General features: G+C 39.6%; 1 protein-coding gene across 12 annotated transcripts in view; it reads right to left on the bottom strand.

Annotated features, from left to right (window-relative positions):
- NFIA (nuclear factor I A) overlaps nt 1–19,130 on the bottom strand; it is a gene marked incomplete at its 3' end in the record, with an annotated part of 384,408 nt that overhangs the window by 41,520 nt on the left and 323,758 nt on the right. For 10 of the 12 annotated variants that reach the window (XM_080656321.1, XM_080656311.1, XM_080656316.1 and 7 more), the window contains 2 exons: nt 18,309–18,487; nt 15,886–16,051 (listed from right to left, as the gene is read on the bottom strand). In XM_080656321.1, coding sequence (XP_080512447.1) covers nt 15,886–16,051; nt 18,309–18,487 — 345 coding nt within the window. The remainder of the gene's footprint in view (nt 1–15,885; nt 16,052–18,308; nt 18,488–19,130) is intronic. The other 2 variants (XM_080656315.1, XM_080656312.1) reach the window with 1 other exon arrangement.

Below are 19,130 nucleotides of genomic sequence, written 5' to 3'. Positions count from 1 at the left end.
ACAGACAAGTAGCAGGATTTCCTATGACATTTTTACCACATTGGTGACATCAGAAACAAGCATGCTGAAAGGTCCCAGGATACATAGCATATTCTCTCTCTCTCTCTCTCTCTCTCTCTCTCTCTCTCTCTCTCTCTCTGTGTGTGTGTGTGTGTGTGTGTGTTGAAGATAGTTCTCTATTGAACATAGTGAATTTACTAAAACTGGAAAGGTTTGTATTGCAGACCTTTCTCTATTTTTGTCTGACCTAAATGTTGGCATTTTAAAGAAGGTTTAGCATACAAATAATTTAGCCACTCAAAATTACTGTGAGGCTGACAATCGTATATTTTTCCTCCTTCAAACATGAGACAAACCTTGCAGTCTGGTTTCAAAACATCTCAGAAGGCTTTTAATGCTCTCATAGTTACTCAAACTGCTTCAAAGTTTATTCTGGTTTTTAAAGAGAGAGCACTGGTGAGAGAAGTGGTGATGGGATTGCATCTTTAAAAAAAGTATATTACAACTCAAAAATCTGTGAATCACTGACTACTCAAGTTATCAGATGGAACAAATGGTGCCCAGGGAAATTTATTCTATAGAAAGCTATGTTCTGGGGAAAATCAAGGACACAGGAAAAACAAGGGAAGGAAGAAAGAAATTGACTCATCTTCCATTATTGTAGCTACAACAAGTAGAGAGTTCACTATAACAGGATGTAGTTCCATAAATGATATAAGTTGCATCTGAGTTTCCCAAAGGATCAGTAGAATAAGGGAAGTTCTAGTGCTGAACAAAAACCTCAATTGAAACTTTTTATTAAAACAACCACTTATACCATCATGAATCAATTATACATGCACAGCTAAGAGCTTTCAACATGAATACAAAGTCAAGTAAAGGAGGCACTGTGGTAATTAGTTACATACAACTGTGTTTATGCTATTATATCACATTTATAGCTTTCTTAATTATAATCCTTGCCTTATTTACAACAGCAATAATCAAATGCTACAGGAAGAGCTTCAGGAAATAAGGAAATCCAGAAAATAATTTTCTGGGAGGATTTCTGCAGGCATTTTTTTAGGATTCTGGAGGAAAGATTCAAGGCATTTGATAAAATCAAGAGGGAAATCAATTTACCTTTATAATCTCACTATAAAAGTCCTCATGGCAACCATGACTATTAGAAATCAAATTATTGATTACTTGGCTTCTTCTGAAACAAAGTGCTTGTTGTTGTTTTTTTTCAGCAGCCATTTTACCTACAGGAGCAATATCACTATGGACCATTTTCTTGACATTATGGAAGAACATTCCTATAAGAATCTCCCACCAGCTTTTATTTACACTAATCTGATCATATTTTTCCTCTCTCTAATGCATTTCTTCACATTATCCAAGAGTCTTAGTTTGGCCTAAACCACAATGGTAAATATCAAAATTCCAAACCAGAATTTGATCCACAAGAAGAAAACCCCAGCCTTCTGTGTTACCCACTTATATGTATTGCTAGTTCTATATATAATCCTTCACTTAGGGTAGCGATTTTCAACTGGTGTGCCACAAGAATTTTAAAATCATGCAATACCTGACTATTTAGTCAGGGGCACTGACCTCTCTTCCACTGTCAAACAAAAAATTGACAACAGCCAACACAACAATCGCCATCTGTTGTGAATGGATCAAAATAATAACTTTTTGGGGGGTCAGATTGGCAAAAAATATATTTTTCGGTGGGCCACAGAATCTTAGTAATTAGTTTATGTGTGCCATGAGGTAAAAAAGGTTGAAAATTGCTGACTTAGGCAGTACAAGTCCTGGTTAGTATGATCAGCTGAGGGAATGGTTCAAGAACAGTTCTTTCTTTATAAGCAACAGTTTTACAGGACTTCTGAGAGTGCTAGAGTCTATCTCTAGGGGATTGTAGAGAGGGCAGGGAGAGTGGCAGTGATCACCCATTAGCATTGCTCTTTCTCTCTCTCTCTCCTACTCCCTCTCCCTCTCTTTCTCCTTCTCACTCTCTCCCTCGGTCTGTGCCAGGCCTTCTACTGAGCAGTATGGCAGATACAAAGGTGAGTAAGACACACTGCTTTCCTCAAAATGTTAGAGTCTAACGGGGTGAGATGAGTACAGAAAATGAAAATAGGAGGACCCAAAAGTAATATAAATAAAAGTCTGTGGAGTGTTAAAGGACAGAAAAGTAACACCTGGCAGGAGAACAGCAAAAGCTTTACAGAGAAGACGGAGATGGCTTCAGAGACAGGCTGGAAAAGATGTGTTGGCTGACAGGTTCGGATGGATTAGCGGTCACAGAGGAAGCTGCACAAGCAAAGGAGCAGAGGTGGGAATCGGAGGCATCAATCGTGGAGGGAAAGGAAAAAACAGGAGACGTTGCAAATTACATTTTGCCATCTAGTAAGGGAAGATAACAATTTAAGGATCAGAGACCTTACTGTTTGAACATGGAGGGTGGAAGAATAACCAAAGACACAAATTTTCATTCTAAACACCATAAGACAACTACTCATTTTATTACTCTAAACCTTTTCCCTTTATATCTCAAATATCAATATGCCCTCACATGTTCCCTTGTTTTCAGAAATTCAGATATATTCACGTGTGGGGAATTTCCCTCTAAAAATAAGTAGTCAAACATTCAATTGCACTCCAATAGACTTACTGGGATTCTACTACCTTCCCAGGAATGTGCTAGTTATTAGACAGAAGTAATCAAACCAAGTTTAGGAATGCAGACTTGGATAGATCCCTGTGTTCAAATGGTAATTGCAGTAAATGTTCACCAGGGACACCTGAGAGTGCGTGAAGCAGCATTCAGGGGCAAACTGCAACAGTGAGATGACTAAGTACCTAACGAAAATAATTTCTAGAATCTTTTCTTAATGCACTATGGTGTTCTTTTAAAAAAACAAACAAAAAAAAGCCCTATGAGAAAACATCCATATCTAAAAAAAAAAAAAAAAAATGCAGAAACTGTTAGAAAATAAATTGACTGATTTCTAAATGAAAGCCACTGCCATGGAACTCACTGAAGAACTTCAACTGCACTATTTCTTGCAAGGTCACAAAAGAAACGCTGGAGGATATCGGAGTTTCTTCCTTCAGAGAAACCTATTGATATTGACAAGTTTACGGGGCTGAGTTAGCGTTGTTAATATTATACAGCCAAGGGAGCACAGCCCCTGTTACATATGATCCAGTCCTCAGAGACTTAGAAATTCCCATGTGATGGAATAGATGTAGTTAACATCCAGATGTTTGAAATCTAGGAGATAACCACACTGAATTTCCATTATTTTGATCACATCTGTGCAGTCAGTTACCTCATTCTATAATCCCTGCAAATCTTTTGTCTCTACAAACAAGTTACCAACAACAACAACAAAAAGGCAGCCCTCAGGGCAAGAAATTAAAGCCTACTTATCACTAGTAAATTATTAAAGAACAACATACCCATGAGCTATCTTCCTGACTTCTAAGTTTAATATATTAGCATTACTTAACATGTATAGTAACAATTTACATGACATGTCTAATGTGCCAATAGTTCACAAAAATCATGATGAGAATCAATTTAGCCAGATGGCCTTGCTCTGCTGGAATTTCTACATATATTAAGGATCCTCAGAGCGAGGTAGAGGTTCAAGCAACATCATGATTTGGGGTAACACACGCATAAAGGAAGGCACAAGACAATTCATGTGTGCAGACAGAGAGAAGGGGATCTGAGCAACTTGTAAACCTATGGCACTTTGACCTTATGTTACCAAAATCTGTGTGATAAAGAGGCACTTTACAATGATTCTTCCTGTACCCAGTCTACTTAAACTGCCTATAAGGGTTTTTTATTCATAATAATTTTAAAGGGTAAGAATACAGTCTTGTTTCAGGTCACTTAAATTTATATCTGATGGCTTATCCAAATTCTATAACTCATTTATTTTTCTATGTATACTGTGTTTTGTTCAATTGATAGAACACATTTATTGATCAGAAGCAACAATGTATTTGGGTAAGCACAGGTGAAAGTCATATTAAATAGCCACAGAAAATAAACCCTGGATTCAGCTGGGGTTTACTAAAAAAAAGAAACTTAGATCAATATATTGGACTAGTGGCCTGGTGCACGAAATTCATGCATGTTAAAAGGGGATTAATTAGAGGAAATAATTTAATATTGCTATTTGCCCTTTCTCTATAATAGAAGTGTCAGAGATGAAAGAAAATTAGTAAAATGTATATGAAAACCTTCCTCCTGTCAGAGACTGGGGCTCACCGCGAGACCCAGAGTCAAGTCCCCACCCACTCACATGTGCCTCAAAATCGCGTGAGACCCAGACCCAGCCGGCCCCCCATATTGGGCTAGATCCAGACCCGGCCAGTCCCACCCTTGTCATGCCCCATTGGGCAGGGGGCGTAGCCTCAGGTCCCCTGGCCTGGGACCAGGATGGGGGGCGTGGCCTGAAGTCCCCTGTCAAGCCTCACCAGGTGGGGGGTGTGGCCTGAGGTCCCCCGGCCTGGTGCTGGGGTGGGGGGGCAGCCTGAGGTCCCCTAGCCCAGCACCAGGATGGGAAGTGCACCTTGAAGTCCCCTGTCAAGCCCTGCTGGGTGGGGGACATGGCCTGAGGTCCCCTGTCAAGCCCTGCCAGGCAGGCGGGTACAGCCTCAGGTCCCCTGGCCCGGTGCTGGGGTGGGGGGTGTGGCCTGAGGTCCCCTGTCAAGCCCCACGGGGGTGGGGGAGGGGGTAGACTCAGGTCCCTGCTGATTGCTTGTTAAGGCTCCTTAAGGGAACTTGGCCTCAGCTGTGGGTACAGCCATCTTTGTGACAGAGTGATGCTCAATTAGCATATTCCCTCTTTATTAGATAGGATTGCTCTCTTTTGAGAGAATCTGTAGCCTCAGGAAAGGCAGCATAACTCTGGAAACCCACTTTCGGGACTTCATCCTCAATAAATACTTAAAAGTACAAATAAAATTTATGCTGCAAGATGTTCATTACAGCATTACTTATAAGAGCAACAAATTGGAACCAAGTTACAAAGTAATGCTTCATCCATATGTTGAAATATTTTGCAGCTGTTAAAAATGTTTTAAACCTGGCCAGTGTGGCTCAGTGGTTGAGTGTAGACCTATGAACCAGGAGGTCATGGTTCGTTCCATTCCTAGCAAGGGCACATGCCTGTTTTGTGGGCTTGATCCTTAGTGGGGGGTGTGCAGGAGGCAGCCAATCAATGATTTTCTTTCTATCTCTCTCTCCCTCCCTGAAATCAATAAAAAATGTTTTAAAATAATGATTATCACCACAAGTTTATAAAATAAAATGAATATATGCATATATAAATATATGCACACATCTATCATGATTAATTATGTTTAAAATATGCACAGAAAATAATAATCTCTGAAGAGTGATCTTATGGGTGATTTTTTTTTAAGTCTTATTTTATTTTATTAATTGATTTCAGAGAGGAAGGGAGAGGGATAGAGAAATAGAAACATCAATGAGAGAGAATCATTGATTGGCTGCCTCCTGCACGCCCCTTACTGGGGGGGGATTGAGCCTGCAACCCAGGAGCAACACGGGCATGTGCCCTTGGCCGGAATTGAACCTGGAACCCTTCATTCCGCAGGCCAACACTCTATCCACTGAGCCAAGCCAGCTAGGGCGTGGGTGATTTTAAAAAACCTTTCAGTAATTTTTAATCTTAAGTAAAATAAACATAAGTGGAACCTGAAAACCCCAAATAATACTTTTCTTTTTGCAATAGTGCAATGTAGTCAATAGAAAATAAGTTTTACAACCAGAAAATCATGGATTCAATCCATTCAGTCTCTCCCTAGAAATGTGATGTTGGCCATCCAGTTACCCTCTCTGAGCTTCTCCACATGCAGCGTCCAGCACATGCTGGCACATATCTCACAGACTAAGACAAAAGTTAATAGTAGGAATAAGTAAAAATTATTTAGAATCACATTTCCTAACCTTTTATGAATAAGAAAAGGTATAAAATAGTAATTAATAGCATAAAAATGTCATATTCAGTAGGTCACCATCATCTTATATGTGTGTGTGTATATGCATACACAAATATACACATAAAATGCACTAAAAAACTGGGGGAGAATTATAGGAGAATATAATTTTTTTCATGCTTTTCTATATCTTTCAAGTTTCCAACATGGCTGTATATTACCTTTATAAAGAAAGTCTTAAAACTTGTTATCTGAAAAAGTAAAATACTGAGACCAAATCAAGTCTTGAATGGGTTAAGATACCCTAACGATGTGATCCTCCATTGTCGGCTCTCTTTTCTCACTCCTTTATAATGTTCATCTCTTACTCTCCTTTCTCCTGTTTTTCATCCTATTAAATGTACCCAGGAGTTTTTATTCTTGGAATTTATATAAAAGTTCTTTATGGAGTGTCTTAGGATTTTCAGAGGAAAGGTATATGATAGCATATCTTGAAACAATATGTGCCCTGGTAGCATAGAAACCCCTGGGCTCAGGAGTCCAACAGACCTGAGTCTGAATCCTAGTTTAGTCACAGTTTCCTTTTTTTTAAAAAGAGGGATGACAATTCCAATTTTGCAGATTTAAAATACTAATCAAATGCATAGGAAAATACCTATCCAAGTGCCTGCTTTTCAATAATTATTTTTCTTTATCCTGTGCAAATTTAAACATTGAAAATTTGGATTGGGCACAGGAAGAAATACTCTGCAAAAGTATTTATGAAAAATTGTGATTTAAGATAGTACATTTGTATTCAATGTGTTCCTAAAGCAGAACTTGTGACCAAATAATGGCTACTGAGAATGAAAATGCTAACTTTGTACTAAATTCTAGACTATCTGTGAGACTATAGGCTTTTTACCAGAAACAGCACACATTTTTGCTATCATACTCAAAGATAAGGTTAGTGTAGTTAACATCTAGGTATATAAAAAATTGTCAAGGTTTTTATAGGATTTTATGGACCCACCCCCTACCCGCTACCACATGTGTGAATTTTGGTCACTGTAGTGATTAGACAAATATTTTTAAAAATAACAAAATCATTATATTTGATATAAAATTCAATAATACTTTCATCCTCATTGAATAAGTACCAAAGAGCTATTCCTCAATAAACAAGTTTCTGTCCTTTGACACACAGTAAAGTGTGTATATATATACACCTCACTCTACAGCAGTATTCTATACACACTTCTTAGCACTGACTTAATATAATTCAAAGATTATTCCATGAATTCATATAGATCCATCACTTTATTTTTAAAAGGTTCCTAATGTATATCATATTGGTGAATATGTAGATATTACCAATCTTTTACTAAAATCAATGAATATTTGAGATATGTCTTTGCTTACATATCCCACTATATGCATGGCTTACATTTAAAATTTACATCCTATATAATAAAGAGGTAATATGCAAATTGACCATCATGCCCTTGCACAAGATGGCTGCTCCCATGTGGTCACAAGATGGCTGCCACAAGATGGCCAGCAGGGGAGGGCAGTTGTGGGCGATCAGGCCAGCAGGGGAGGGCAGTTGGGGGTGACTGGGCCTGCAGGGGAGTGAGGGCAGTTGGAGGGGGGGGACCAGGCCTGTAAATGTAAGGGAGGGCAGTGCCTGCAGGGGAGTGAGGGCAGTTAGGGGCGACCAGGCCTACAGGGGAGGGCAGTTGGGGGCAACCAGGCCTGCAGGGGAGGGCAGTTGGGGGCAACCAGGCCTGCAAGGGAGGGCTGTTGGGGGCAACCAGGCCTGCAGGGGAGGGCAGTTGGGGGGGACCAGGCCTGCAGGAGAGGGCAGTTGGGGGGGACTGGGCTGGCAGGGGAGGGCAGTTGGGGGCGACCGGGCCAGCAGGAGAGGGCAGTTGGGGGCAATTGGTCTGGCAGGGGAGCAGTTAGGTGTCGATCAGGCTGGCAGGGGAGTGGTTAGGGGGTGATCAGGCTGGCTGGCAGGAGAGCGGTTAGGAGCCAGCAGTTCTGGATTGTGAGAGGGATGTCCGACTGCCAGTTTAGGCCTGATCCCACAGGGATCGACAGTCGGACATCCCACGAGGGGTTCCAGATTGGAGAGGGTGAAGGCTGGGCTGAGGGACATCCCCCCCCATGCACGAATTTCATGCACTGGGCCTCTAGTATATATATAAAAAACTAAATTGTCCTCTGAAGAGGCTGAACTAACTTTCAGTCCAACAATCCTGGAGAATAAAGGAAATCTGCCTCCGCTGACATCTGCTATTTTTCACCTCTTTACTGTTACTGTTTAATCGCCTTCCAAATTTTCTGCTCTCTTCTTTTCCCCGATCATAAGAATTACTCTCAGCAACAGAAACCAATTCATACTAAAGTATAAATGTCCACTAACATCTTCTTCTGTATTTCTCTCATAGAGTTTTCACTGCTAACAAATGGAAACTTTGGGCTAAAGCAAACATACTCATCGGATACTGTGGCCAAGAGTATGAACTACAGGTTCAAGGTGGCTGGGTATGAATCATGGCTGGGTGTGAATCATGATGTGGCTACACCTGGCTGAGTGATCTTGAGAAAGTTATCTTATCTCTCTCTCTCCTTGTTTTTCTCAATTAAGGTATTTACATTTTAAAATACCAGTATTTATTTCATAGACTTACTGTGAAGTTTCAAACAAGAGAATACATATGAAAACATTTTTAAAGTGCTTGACTATTAGTAAAAGCTCAATACTTTACTGTTATTAATTTCAGACATGAGCAGGTAGTTCTGGCTCCTAGGTAAACAGAAATCTTGTCACATTGCTTTGTACTTAGTTTAGTTACAGTATGAGGAAGTAAAAAGATCTGGGAAGGTCTGTGTTTGAGTCCCTTCCAACCTACAAGGAAGCACAATCTTGGGAAAGTAACCTCCACTTTCTAATCTCAATTTCCTTGTCTATAAAATCCTGACCTCATAGGAGTCTTAGGAAGCCGAACGAAAGAATGTTTATGTGTAAAAGAGTTTTGCAACCAAAAAAAGCATTGAACATATGTTAATATTATACTAGAAAATTTCCATTCCAGTCAGAGATTATTGTTATATTCTTAGTTAATAGGTTCATATTCATTCATCAGAGATATAAAAATAAGGTTATTTCTACTTTAATAAAATTCCAGTTTAAAAAAATCAAAAGTTCATGGCAAAGAAGTCATGGATTAAAAAGTTTATGCATTTTTAAATTGAGTTTTTGTGTTCCTCATTATTTTTAAAAAGGAAAATATTAATGCTATATCTTCCTTCATGATTCAAAAGTGTTTTTTCTTTCCATTGTAATTCCAGGCTATGATGCCAATTTTCAATTTCTTTTCTGGAAAAGTCCATTTTTATACTGTGATGTTGGTGTCAACCAATATAAAAATTGGATCTTACAATACAATTAAGAAAAAGAACAGTGAATTTTGAATGATCATACCACAAATAGACCCAAATGTAATGAGTTATTTCTTCTATTCTTGAGCTGTTGTCCTCATTCATTGTATTATATATTTGAAAAGGAGTCCCTTACCAATTAATGAGATGATGCATATGAAAAAACTCAGTCAACTGCAGAGAGTTGCAACAGGCAGGATCCTATATAATAAAAGGCTAATATGCAAATCGACCAAATGGTGGAACAACTGGTCACTATGAAGTACACTGACCACCAGGGGGCAGACGCTCAATGCAGCAGCTGCCCCCTCATGGTCAGTGCGCTCCCACAAGGGGAGCACTGCTCAGCCAGAATCCCTGAGCCCGGCTCATGGCTGGCAAGCACAGGGGCGGGGGCAGGAGCCTCTCCCGCCTCTGCAGTAGCACTAAGGATGTTCTTCTGCTGGCTTAGGCCCACTCCCCAGAGAAGAGCTGTCAGTCAGACATCCCCAGAGGGCTTCCAGACTGTAAGAGGGTGCAGGCTGGGCTGAGGGAACACGCCCCCTCCCCCGCCGAGTTCACGAATTTCATGCACCGGGCCTCTAGTGTTAATATAATTTGTTTCACCAGGAAGATACCTAATAGGCATCTCAAACATGGTCAAACCAAACTTGATTCCCACCCCTCACCCTGAACTGCTCTTCCTGCCATTTTCTCATCTCAGTTCATGGCAACTCCATCTTTCCAGTTGCTCAGGTCAGAAACCTCAAGAGTTACTGCTGATTTCTCTGGTTTTCTTTTTTCAACTTACATCTAATGTGCCAGTAAATTCTATCAGCTTCACCCTTCAAATATTTCCCACCACCCCTGCAGCCCCTAAATTGGTGCAGGTCATTAGCAACTATTGCCTGGATTATTGCAACAGGGTGCCACCTGCTCCCCGTATTTATTTTCTCCACTGTATTTACTTATAATTATTGGTTGTCTCCTCCCTCAAGAATGCAAGCTCCACAAAGGAAGGGGGCTGTCTGTTTTGTTCACCTTTGCATCCCTTGTGCCTAGAATAGTGGCTGTCATGTAGAAGACACTCATATTTACTGATAAAAACAAAACAAAACCCAGAGAGCCTCTTAACTGGTCCCCCTGCTTTAATTCTTACCACCCCCTGCAATCAATTTCCAACAAAGCCTTCAAAGTGTTTCTATTAAAACCTAGGTAGTCTCACTATGCTGTTCCCCATCTCACTCCCAGCAATTGCCAAAGTCCTTACAATGGCCTATAAGAACTTACATTATTTGTCCTCCGAGCTCCCAAACTCATCCACTTGAGCTCTCTGACCTCTCCTCCTCCTACTCTTTCACCCACTCCCTCACTTTGTTCTCACCACTCTGGCCTCTGGGCTGTCCCAGGCTGCACTGGCTGTTCCTTTTGCTTGCAAAACCCTCCCTATAGTTCCATGGCTCACCCTCTCATTCCTGTGAAGTCTGTTCAAATTTTCCTGCTCAGAGAGGCTTTCTCCTATAGCCTGCTTATAGCTGTATCCCACCCCGCTACTCCTCCTTCTGCTTTATTTTCCTATGTAGCCCTTACATATCACCATCTTACATCATTCCTACCTATTTTATTTACTATTTTGTTTTCTGTCCTCTCTCTCTCTAAAATAAAAAGCTCCATACAATCAGGGATTTTTATCTCTTTCATTTCCTGCTGAATCATAGCACCTAGAACACTGCTTGGCATGTAGTTGATGGTCAATAACTATTTACTAAATGAATGAAAGAACTGACATCCTCTCACTGGGTATCAAAACCCACAAAGGTAGTTAGTCAGCAGGATTAAAACACACCCGTTGGGAATTACTCTACAGGTTATCCCTTCTATTTGTCATGGTATCCTAAAACGGTCTGGCATAGTATATCAATCTTTCTCCAAACAAATCAACAGTACAATAGCTGTCCTTGAGAGAGAGCAGAACTGTTACTGGCACCCTTACTCCTCTTTTTTTTTAGGGCACAGGTAAGGATCCCCCCCATTATAATGTATTTATTTCATAGGCAGATTTTCCCCCAAATCTGCCTTACCCTGTCTTTCTGGCCACAGTTGCAAAGTTGAGTACTGGTGCCAGAGGCAATTGATTAGTTTAAAAATACATACTCTGCTTTAGGCTGGCATCCATTTGTATTTCATTATAAAAGGATATTGAAATGATGCCTTGGACTTTTAACTGTCTACAGCACAGCACATCTGTCACCCCAGTTCGTCCTGACACTCAGCCTGGGAGAGTGGCTAGAGTAGTTAGTGTTATTCCCATTAACAGGTAAGGGAGTCGAGGCTCAGAAAAGATGATAATACAGGAGACCCTGGGCATGATTTCCTACTTTTACCTTTAAGCTCTTTTTACTTGAAAATCAAATTCAGACATACTGTTGAACATCTGTAGTTAATACCCTGTCATGATGTTTCTTCTGGCTAAAGCTGAGCTCTAATAAACTGATAAAGATAAACAAGATCCAACCATCCTGTGGTTTTAATTTCTAAGAAGGCACATAATTGATGAAACTATATTTTTGCCCTAAATTTTTATCCAGTAGTAATCCAATTTTAGACACATCCCCAATTCACAGACTGGTTTCTGAAGTAAAGTTCTGTCTTCTCTCTCAGACATAAAACACCAGAATGTTAGCCCTACTAAATGACTTAGTAGTCACCCCCTCCAAAAAAACCTTTACCTGAGGCCCTGCACTTGGACCAAACTCCTTCCCCTAAGTCCTCCTGCAGCACCCATGTGTGCCTTTGTCCCATGTTGCCCATGAGAACCATCGGTTTACCAGCAGTTTCCCTCTATAAATCCCATATTTCTTTGGAGTGGGATTAATTGTCTCTGTATCCCAAGCAGTTAACTCAGTTATTAGCTCATGACAAGTGTTCACTATATGAAGGCTGAATGAAGGAAGATAGACATCAAAGATGAAGGTTAAAGGAGGAGGTGGGGGCTATTTAATGCCCATTATTTCTTCCCTTGCATTACACCATGGTCCCGCTCCACACCCTCACTCATTGTATAGATTGGAAGTAGAAAATGAACTGTCACACCCCCTTCCTCGCCTCTCTCACATAGGAAGACAGGTGCTGGCAGGAAGCACATAGCCTTCATCTCCACATGGAGGGTAGATCCTATGTAGCAAGGCCTGTAATGGTCCAGCACTTGCAGTGATGGGTATATTTGTCTGTGTAATTCGGAAGCACATTTGCCCAGAGTTATAAACTATATTCTCTAATACTAGAGGTTACAGCCTGTTCTTCCATCTCATTTTTTCTTGCATTTTATTTATCAATTGGTTCAGAAGTCAGGGTATAGAAGAGGATATTTTGTGGGGTTCTTAAACCCCTTCTCAATGTGGACCAGTAGGTGTTGAGATTTTTAATTGGAGCGGTTTCTCCTATGCTAAATGACAGGCCTCCCACACTATCACTGTCATATTGATGAAGGAGAAGATAGTAAGTGACATGTAGCTGCAAAAAAACCTTGTTGTGAATTCAGCACACCCTAGGAAAGCCCAGAAATAAAGGGCTAAATCTATGATGATAAAAACCTTTCTATGTCATCAATAGAACATTTTGTTTTGTCTACATTTCTAGAATCCTATGATTCAAAAAGTATAAAATTACCTAAATCAAACTTTAGGCCTCTCTCTTCAGTGGTTCTCAACCTTTTTAATGCTGCAACCCTTTAATACAGTTCTTCATGTTGTGGTGACCCCCAACCATAAAATTACTTTCCTTGCTACTTCATAACTGTAATTTTGCTACTGTTATGAATCGTAATGTAAATATTTGTGTTTTCCGATGGTCTTAGGCGACCCTGCGACCCACAGGTTGAGAACCGCTGCTGTAGAGCCTAAGGCCATCGGAAAACACAGATATTTACATTACGATTCATAACAGTAGCAAAATTACAGTTATGAAGTAGCAAGGAAAGTAATTTTATGGTTGGGGGTCACCACAACATGAGGAACTGTATTAAAGGGTCGCGGCATTAAAAAGGTTTGAGAACCACTGCTCTAGATAGTCTCCTTTCTCTCACAACTTTTAAACACTGTTTCTATAAACATGTAACTATATGAAACGAATTTTTAAACAAGTCAGAGAAATAACCACTCCCAAACTCTATTAAAATCTAGTCACTGGGGATATTGGCTTACAGATTGGCACCCATAATGTGAAAGAACTTTTGAGGCTGGGCATGAGAGGATGACAGGTTATCTTCTTATACAAGGCATTTGATTCAATCCAAGGACTGGAGTCCAGAACTGTGGACCCAAAAGGCATGGACCTGATTTCAGTGTTGAGTAACTTCTACACCTTTTAAAGACGTATTTCACCATTACCCAGCCTGGAGCCTTCCACGGATAATAAAATGCTCCAATTGATCTGGCAGTGGTGCTTATCATGGCTGATTTCACACAATCCTGCCAGGTAGGTATTGTCAACCACATTTTATAGATGAGAAAACTGTGATTTGAAAGGTGAGGATTCAAGCCCCTATCCTTTGGACTTCAATAGCTGAACATGGTATTTCTGCTCTTCTGCAGGGACTCAGAAAAGTCACAGCCCCATTACTAGATAATACACAATGAATGCATGACACATTGAATTGAGAGTAGAAGTGAAGATACGTTTATATAGAATAGGTAGAATATTACTACAAGGCTTTTAAAGGACTGTGTCATTGTCCTGTATAGACAGGGAAAAGAGGAACAGAAAAGTGGGACACAGAGGCATGTGGCTGCCAATCTGTAAGCCAATATCCCCAGCGACTAGATTTTAATAGTTCAGGGTGGTTATTTATCTGACTTGTTTAAAAATTTTACATTAATATGCAATAAGCAGGACACACCTATGAGCCTCTGTTTCTCAGAAGCTTCTTTCTAAGCTGAGCTTCAAAGATCTGTAGACCAAAACCAAGCCTAGTTTGCTTCCTATGTCATTGGACACCCAGGGTTTTCTTCTTTGCTGAAAGTGTTGAACACTTTTTACCAAGAGAATTAAGTCTCCCCCAAATTATCCCTGGACCCTCAACATTTTTTTCTGTAAAACCAGAATCCATGCTCAATGACATTCACTTCTGCATGTATTATCAAATTGAATAATTACTAGATAACCCAAAGCTTACTCTCAAACACATGTCCATGAGGGACTCTAGACATTTTGATTCAGTGTCCCCAGAATTAAGTCCAGCGAACACAGTATCTACAGAGGATCATTTCTTCTCTTTGGCTCTTTCCCACCTGCACCCAATACCAACACTGAAAGGTAAGGAAGCTGAGAGGCCTGACTCATCCTTCACTATACTCAGCTAAGTGGTAGCCCAATCCCAAAACTCATGTCTACTAAACATCCCCCTCGAGCTCTCCTCCATTCAGCTTCTATAACTGCTGCTCAAGTTCTTGAATTTAACACTTCTTTCCTGGTATATTCTAATAGTTTCCTCAGTAGATTCCTTGTGTCCAGTCTCACCACTTTTGAAGATCTCATCTTCTTAGGGTCACTGTCACAGTTCCTAACCTTTCTTACACACTCAGATCCCTCTGTAAAGCTTTAGGGAAGGTGCTCATCACACCCTTTGTCAAGATTAGGCAGTCATCTATCAGCTATGCCTCCAGCCATCATTATTTTTTGTCATTGTTCCAGGTACTAATAAAAATCAACTTTGTGTGTTCTATCCTCTTGTGATCTCTAAAATATCAGAACTGTTCTCCCTCTAATTCTTCAAGTAACAATTCATACAATCCAAAAAGGTTTTGAAATCCTATATTGTCTGACCACACGTTCCCAGATGATCCAGAGAAGAACGAAGTGTTCTTTTCTCTTTCCATCCGTTTCTACTTTTTATCTCCTCCCCCTTCCCAGCCTCGCCAACCAACTTCCATGACTACTAGCTCATCAGATCAATTCTGCCAGGCTCTTACTTTTGGTGAATGTTTAATGTACATATCTTTGCATTGCTACTTTGGTCTAAACTTTTTTCCCATTTGATTTGTGAGGTGTATAACCTTCACACTCATCAAGTGCATTTCTCTGGGACTATAAATCACTGGAAGACAGGGCTGTACAGAAGTATGAGGAAATTTTTTTGCTAATAAAGATTCATTCAAGTAGATTCTGTTTGATGATCCTGAGGGTAGCATTCAAAGCCACTCAAACGATATGCAAAATTTAATAATTTTAATAATTTTAATAATTCATAACTTGACTTCAGTCCTGGGAATGTAGTTATACCATTTTATCCACCCAAACACCCAATCATTTCCACATTTGGAGTAGTTGGTAGTACCATGGAGTGGTGTTCACGTTGATCTGGTCTTGGCTCTGCAAACTCATTCTATGACCATGGTTAGGGATCTGTGACTATCACTAGAGTCTATGCAGAGACAGACTAAGCTTAGATGTGGATCCAAATGCACAGAGCCTCATCAGTGACCGCAGCCTTGTCTCAGCCATACTTACTTGGTGAGGTGGGGGATGCTGCACCTCCTTCTGTTGACGTGGTTGGAGGCTTTGTGTCTGGCACCGGCAGAGGCACAGGCCTGGCCATTGGTGGTGGCGGCGGTGGTGGCAACATTGGGGTGGGAAGGAATGGGTTGTGCACTTTGCCTTGGCTACTCCCATTGGGCTGCAAGGGTGGAAACAAAACAAAACACACACAAGAAAAAGAAGAAACAGACATGAACCATTAGCTACTTCTTAAAACAAAAGATTCATTAGGCAGCATTTATGTAAATTACTAAGTATTCTAGCAACTTGAATTCTTCCATAAGAGCATATGGGTTGCTGGGTTATTTTTAAGGCATTCCACAAAAGCATAGTCTTAGGTATTCATGCTCAGTGCATCCTAAACCTATTTTTTGAATTACATTGACCTTCTTTGCATCTGGTTCTGTAAAATGACTGCCAACTTTTGCTTGGAATGTTTCAATTCTGTATTAACTCCTATCTTTGTCATCATGCTCATGATTATTAAATATTTATTTAATATATAAGTGTTTATATATTGCAGAATTATTCCATTATGTCTATTTATATAAATATAATAAAGTTGCCTAAATGTGCATTTGAGATAAAATATTTTATTTTCACTCCTCAAAGTTGATATTATATAACATTTAATAAATATGTTAAGTGAATATAAAATATTTCTTACACATAACTGTATAAAATCAGGCACAGAAACTTTAAAATTCAGCTGTCAAAATTCTGCTATGAAAAAAATCACTTATAATTTTGATTTAAATGATGTAAGCATATGCCATGAAGAGTCATATTTATTTAGTTGCCTGATGTTTGAACAGTCAAATAACAGCTCTTTAACAAAAGAACATTTCCCTCTGAAGAAAGCAATAAAATCCATTTTATTTTAAAATTTTTCCAAATGGTCCCATGAAGAGACCTGCCTCATAGCCTATAAAATGTAGATCAAAATGCAAAACTGGGCATTTGACAGTTATATAGGATGGTGTCAAGACTATTAAAAAAAGTTAGAAATGTAAAGGTCAGATGCTTGATACTGGCGATCACTTCAGCTTTTTCATGGTTTCCCAGGTGGCCTTTCTGACTCCAGACTTCAGTGACACTCTTCAACTGGCAATAACAGCTCATATTTAGGCTCCGGACCCGAATCAAAATTCAGCTGAAGGAGATGCTGTTGTCCTAGCTTTTAAGCTTAATGATTCTGCAGAGGCAGTTTCACTCCCTCATCGACATTCACTTAGATATTTAGAATTGCTCCTCAAAGACTATCTCGTCTGACGATCAGAATGCTATGCTTTCTTGCCAACAAACTTGCCTGTGTGTTATTTCTGAGTGGGCTAAAAGTCCATAAGTGAACTCTTTAGAATGAGCCAAGCAAATGAATACACAAGCAAAAAGAAGAAAGGCACCATATTGATTTGTTGTCTAGACAGAAATGTATCTGCTAACACATCACCAGACATTAGTCAAAGCTGCCTATTCTGTCTCAGATATGCAGAATCAGGTGTTTCTGCAAGGGAAGAAAATCAGTGGTAGGGCAGTGTGATATAACACTTTAAATCAGGCAATAATAATTACGGCAAATCTGTGGCTTCATGTGCAGCTACTAGGAGAAAAGGGAAATCACATTCAGCTTTATGCTGGTCATTATTTACTAGTCATTAGTCTTATTATCGGCCTTGGGATACAGCTATCCATTGTAAACATGTAGTTCCATAGCTGAAATAAAATTCGTGATTTTTAAAAATTACTTTTATGTTTGGAATACTATTTCAAACTGTGATTGTTTGGTTTGAGAGAAAAAAATAAAAACATTCATTTGAAACTACTGAATCCTGTTTAGCTTTATACAAAGATAAGTGGGAAAGATAACTACTTGCAGAAATAACAAACCATAATAAACTGTACTTCTAGCATCTTGAGTTCAAGTACTGGTCAACTTGATCTAAAGTGTTAGAAGGCTGTATTTTTAAAAAATATCAACTTAGTTGATCTGAAACATCTGTGTCCCCTCTGCCCCCTAGCTCTCCCCACCACCCCAAACCATTATTTAAAATTATTTGGTCTTTCTATTTTGCTAACTCAATGAGCCCTAGGGTTAGTATGCATGAGGTGGAATTATCAGCCCACGGACCTTGGAAGGTTACAGAGTTCACCCTCGAGATGATTTATATCTGTAAACTTGACAGTTGCGAACTTAACACAAACACTGTTTTTAAACCCTGGCCAATCACTCTTAGGGTAAGTTAACTTTCCCACAATCTAGAATAAATATGACATTTGTCTGCAGTCAGTCAGCAACATTAGAGCACAATGTCACATGGTCATAAGGTCTTCCCTTGTTATTTTTACATTTGGTTAATATTTCTAAAGAAATTAGAAAAAAAAAGAGGTTTCCTTACATTGAGGAACCCCACCTGTCCAGCCTGCTGACCAGCATCAGGGCAGACAAGTTGGACAAACTCTTTCAGCGTCTCCTGAGGGTGATAGCGGATGGCCGGGTGTGAGAAGTAAGGCCCAGGCTGCTGGATAATGGGTGATGTCGGAAAATGAAGAGTCGATGGTGTTGCATGTGGACTTGCTGGAGGGAAAGAAAATGTCACAGTTAAGATGAGAAAAGATATGCTTTGCCACAGCTTTTAAACCCGATTCAACTTGTTTAAAAAAAAAAAATTCTTCTCCTGACCCAATTCATGGCATAGTTCACGTGACTGAGTTTAACTCTGGATAGGTCTGACAGACTTTCTTCCTTAAGGCTCTAAGACAAACATAGAGATTAGATTAGGGTAGAGTTTCAAGCTGTCTTTCTATTTTCAGTGGACATGAGTTATAAAGGCATTAATAATCCTTGGTGAAGCTGAAGATTATTCATTACCTTAAGAGCTCTTTTAATGAAGCAAGCAATAAAAAATGTATTTGGTAGATTAGACCTGATTTAACTGACATTACATATGACAAATTCTAGTGTGCACATATGGATCCCCTTTCATGCTGAGCTATCTATAGACAATAATTCATTGTTAAAGCTCTTATACCCCTTTCAAGGAAATTTCTAGGGACCAATTCAGGATGAAATTTTTTTGAAGTATGTAGTAAATGATCACTTAATGAACCTGTGCAATTTGGGTACCTCACTTTACATGGAAGGTTTATGTCATCTTTTCTTTTTTCCTTTCCTTTCTTTTATTTTTCCTTTTCTTTTCTTTTCCTTTCTTTTTTCTATC

The sequence above is a fragment of the Plecotus auritus genome, assembly GCF_963455305.1.
Source record: "Plecotus auritus genome assembly, chromosome: 2".
Taxonomy (NCBI): domain Eukaryota; kingdom Metazoa; phylum Chordata; class Mammalia; order Chiroptera; family Vespertilionidae; genus Plecotus; species Plecotus auritus.
Note: the sequence above shows the minus strand (reverse complement) of the source record. Positions and strands in the feature narration are given on the sequence as shown.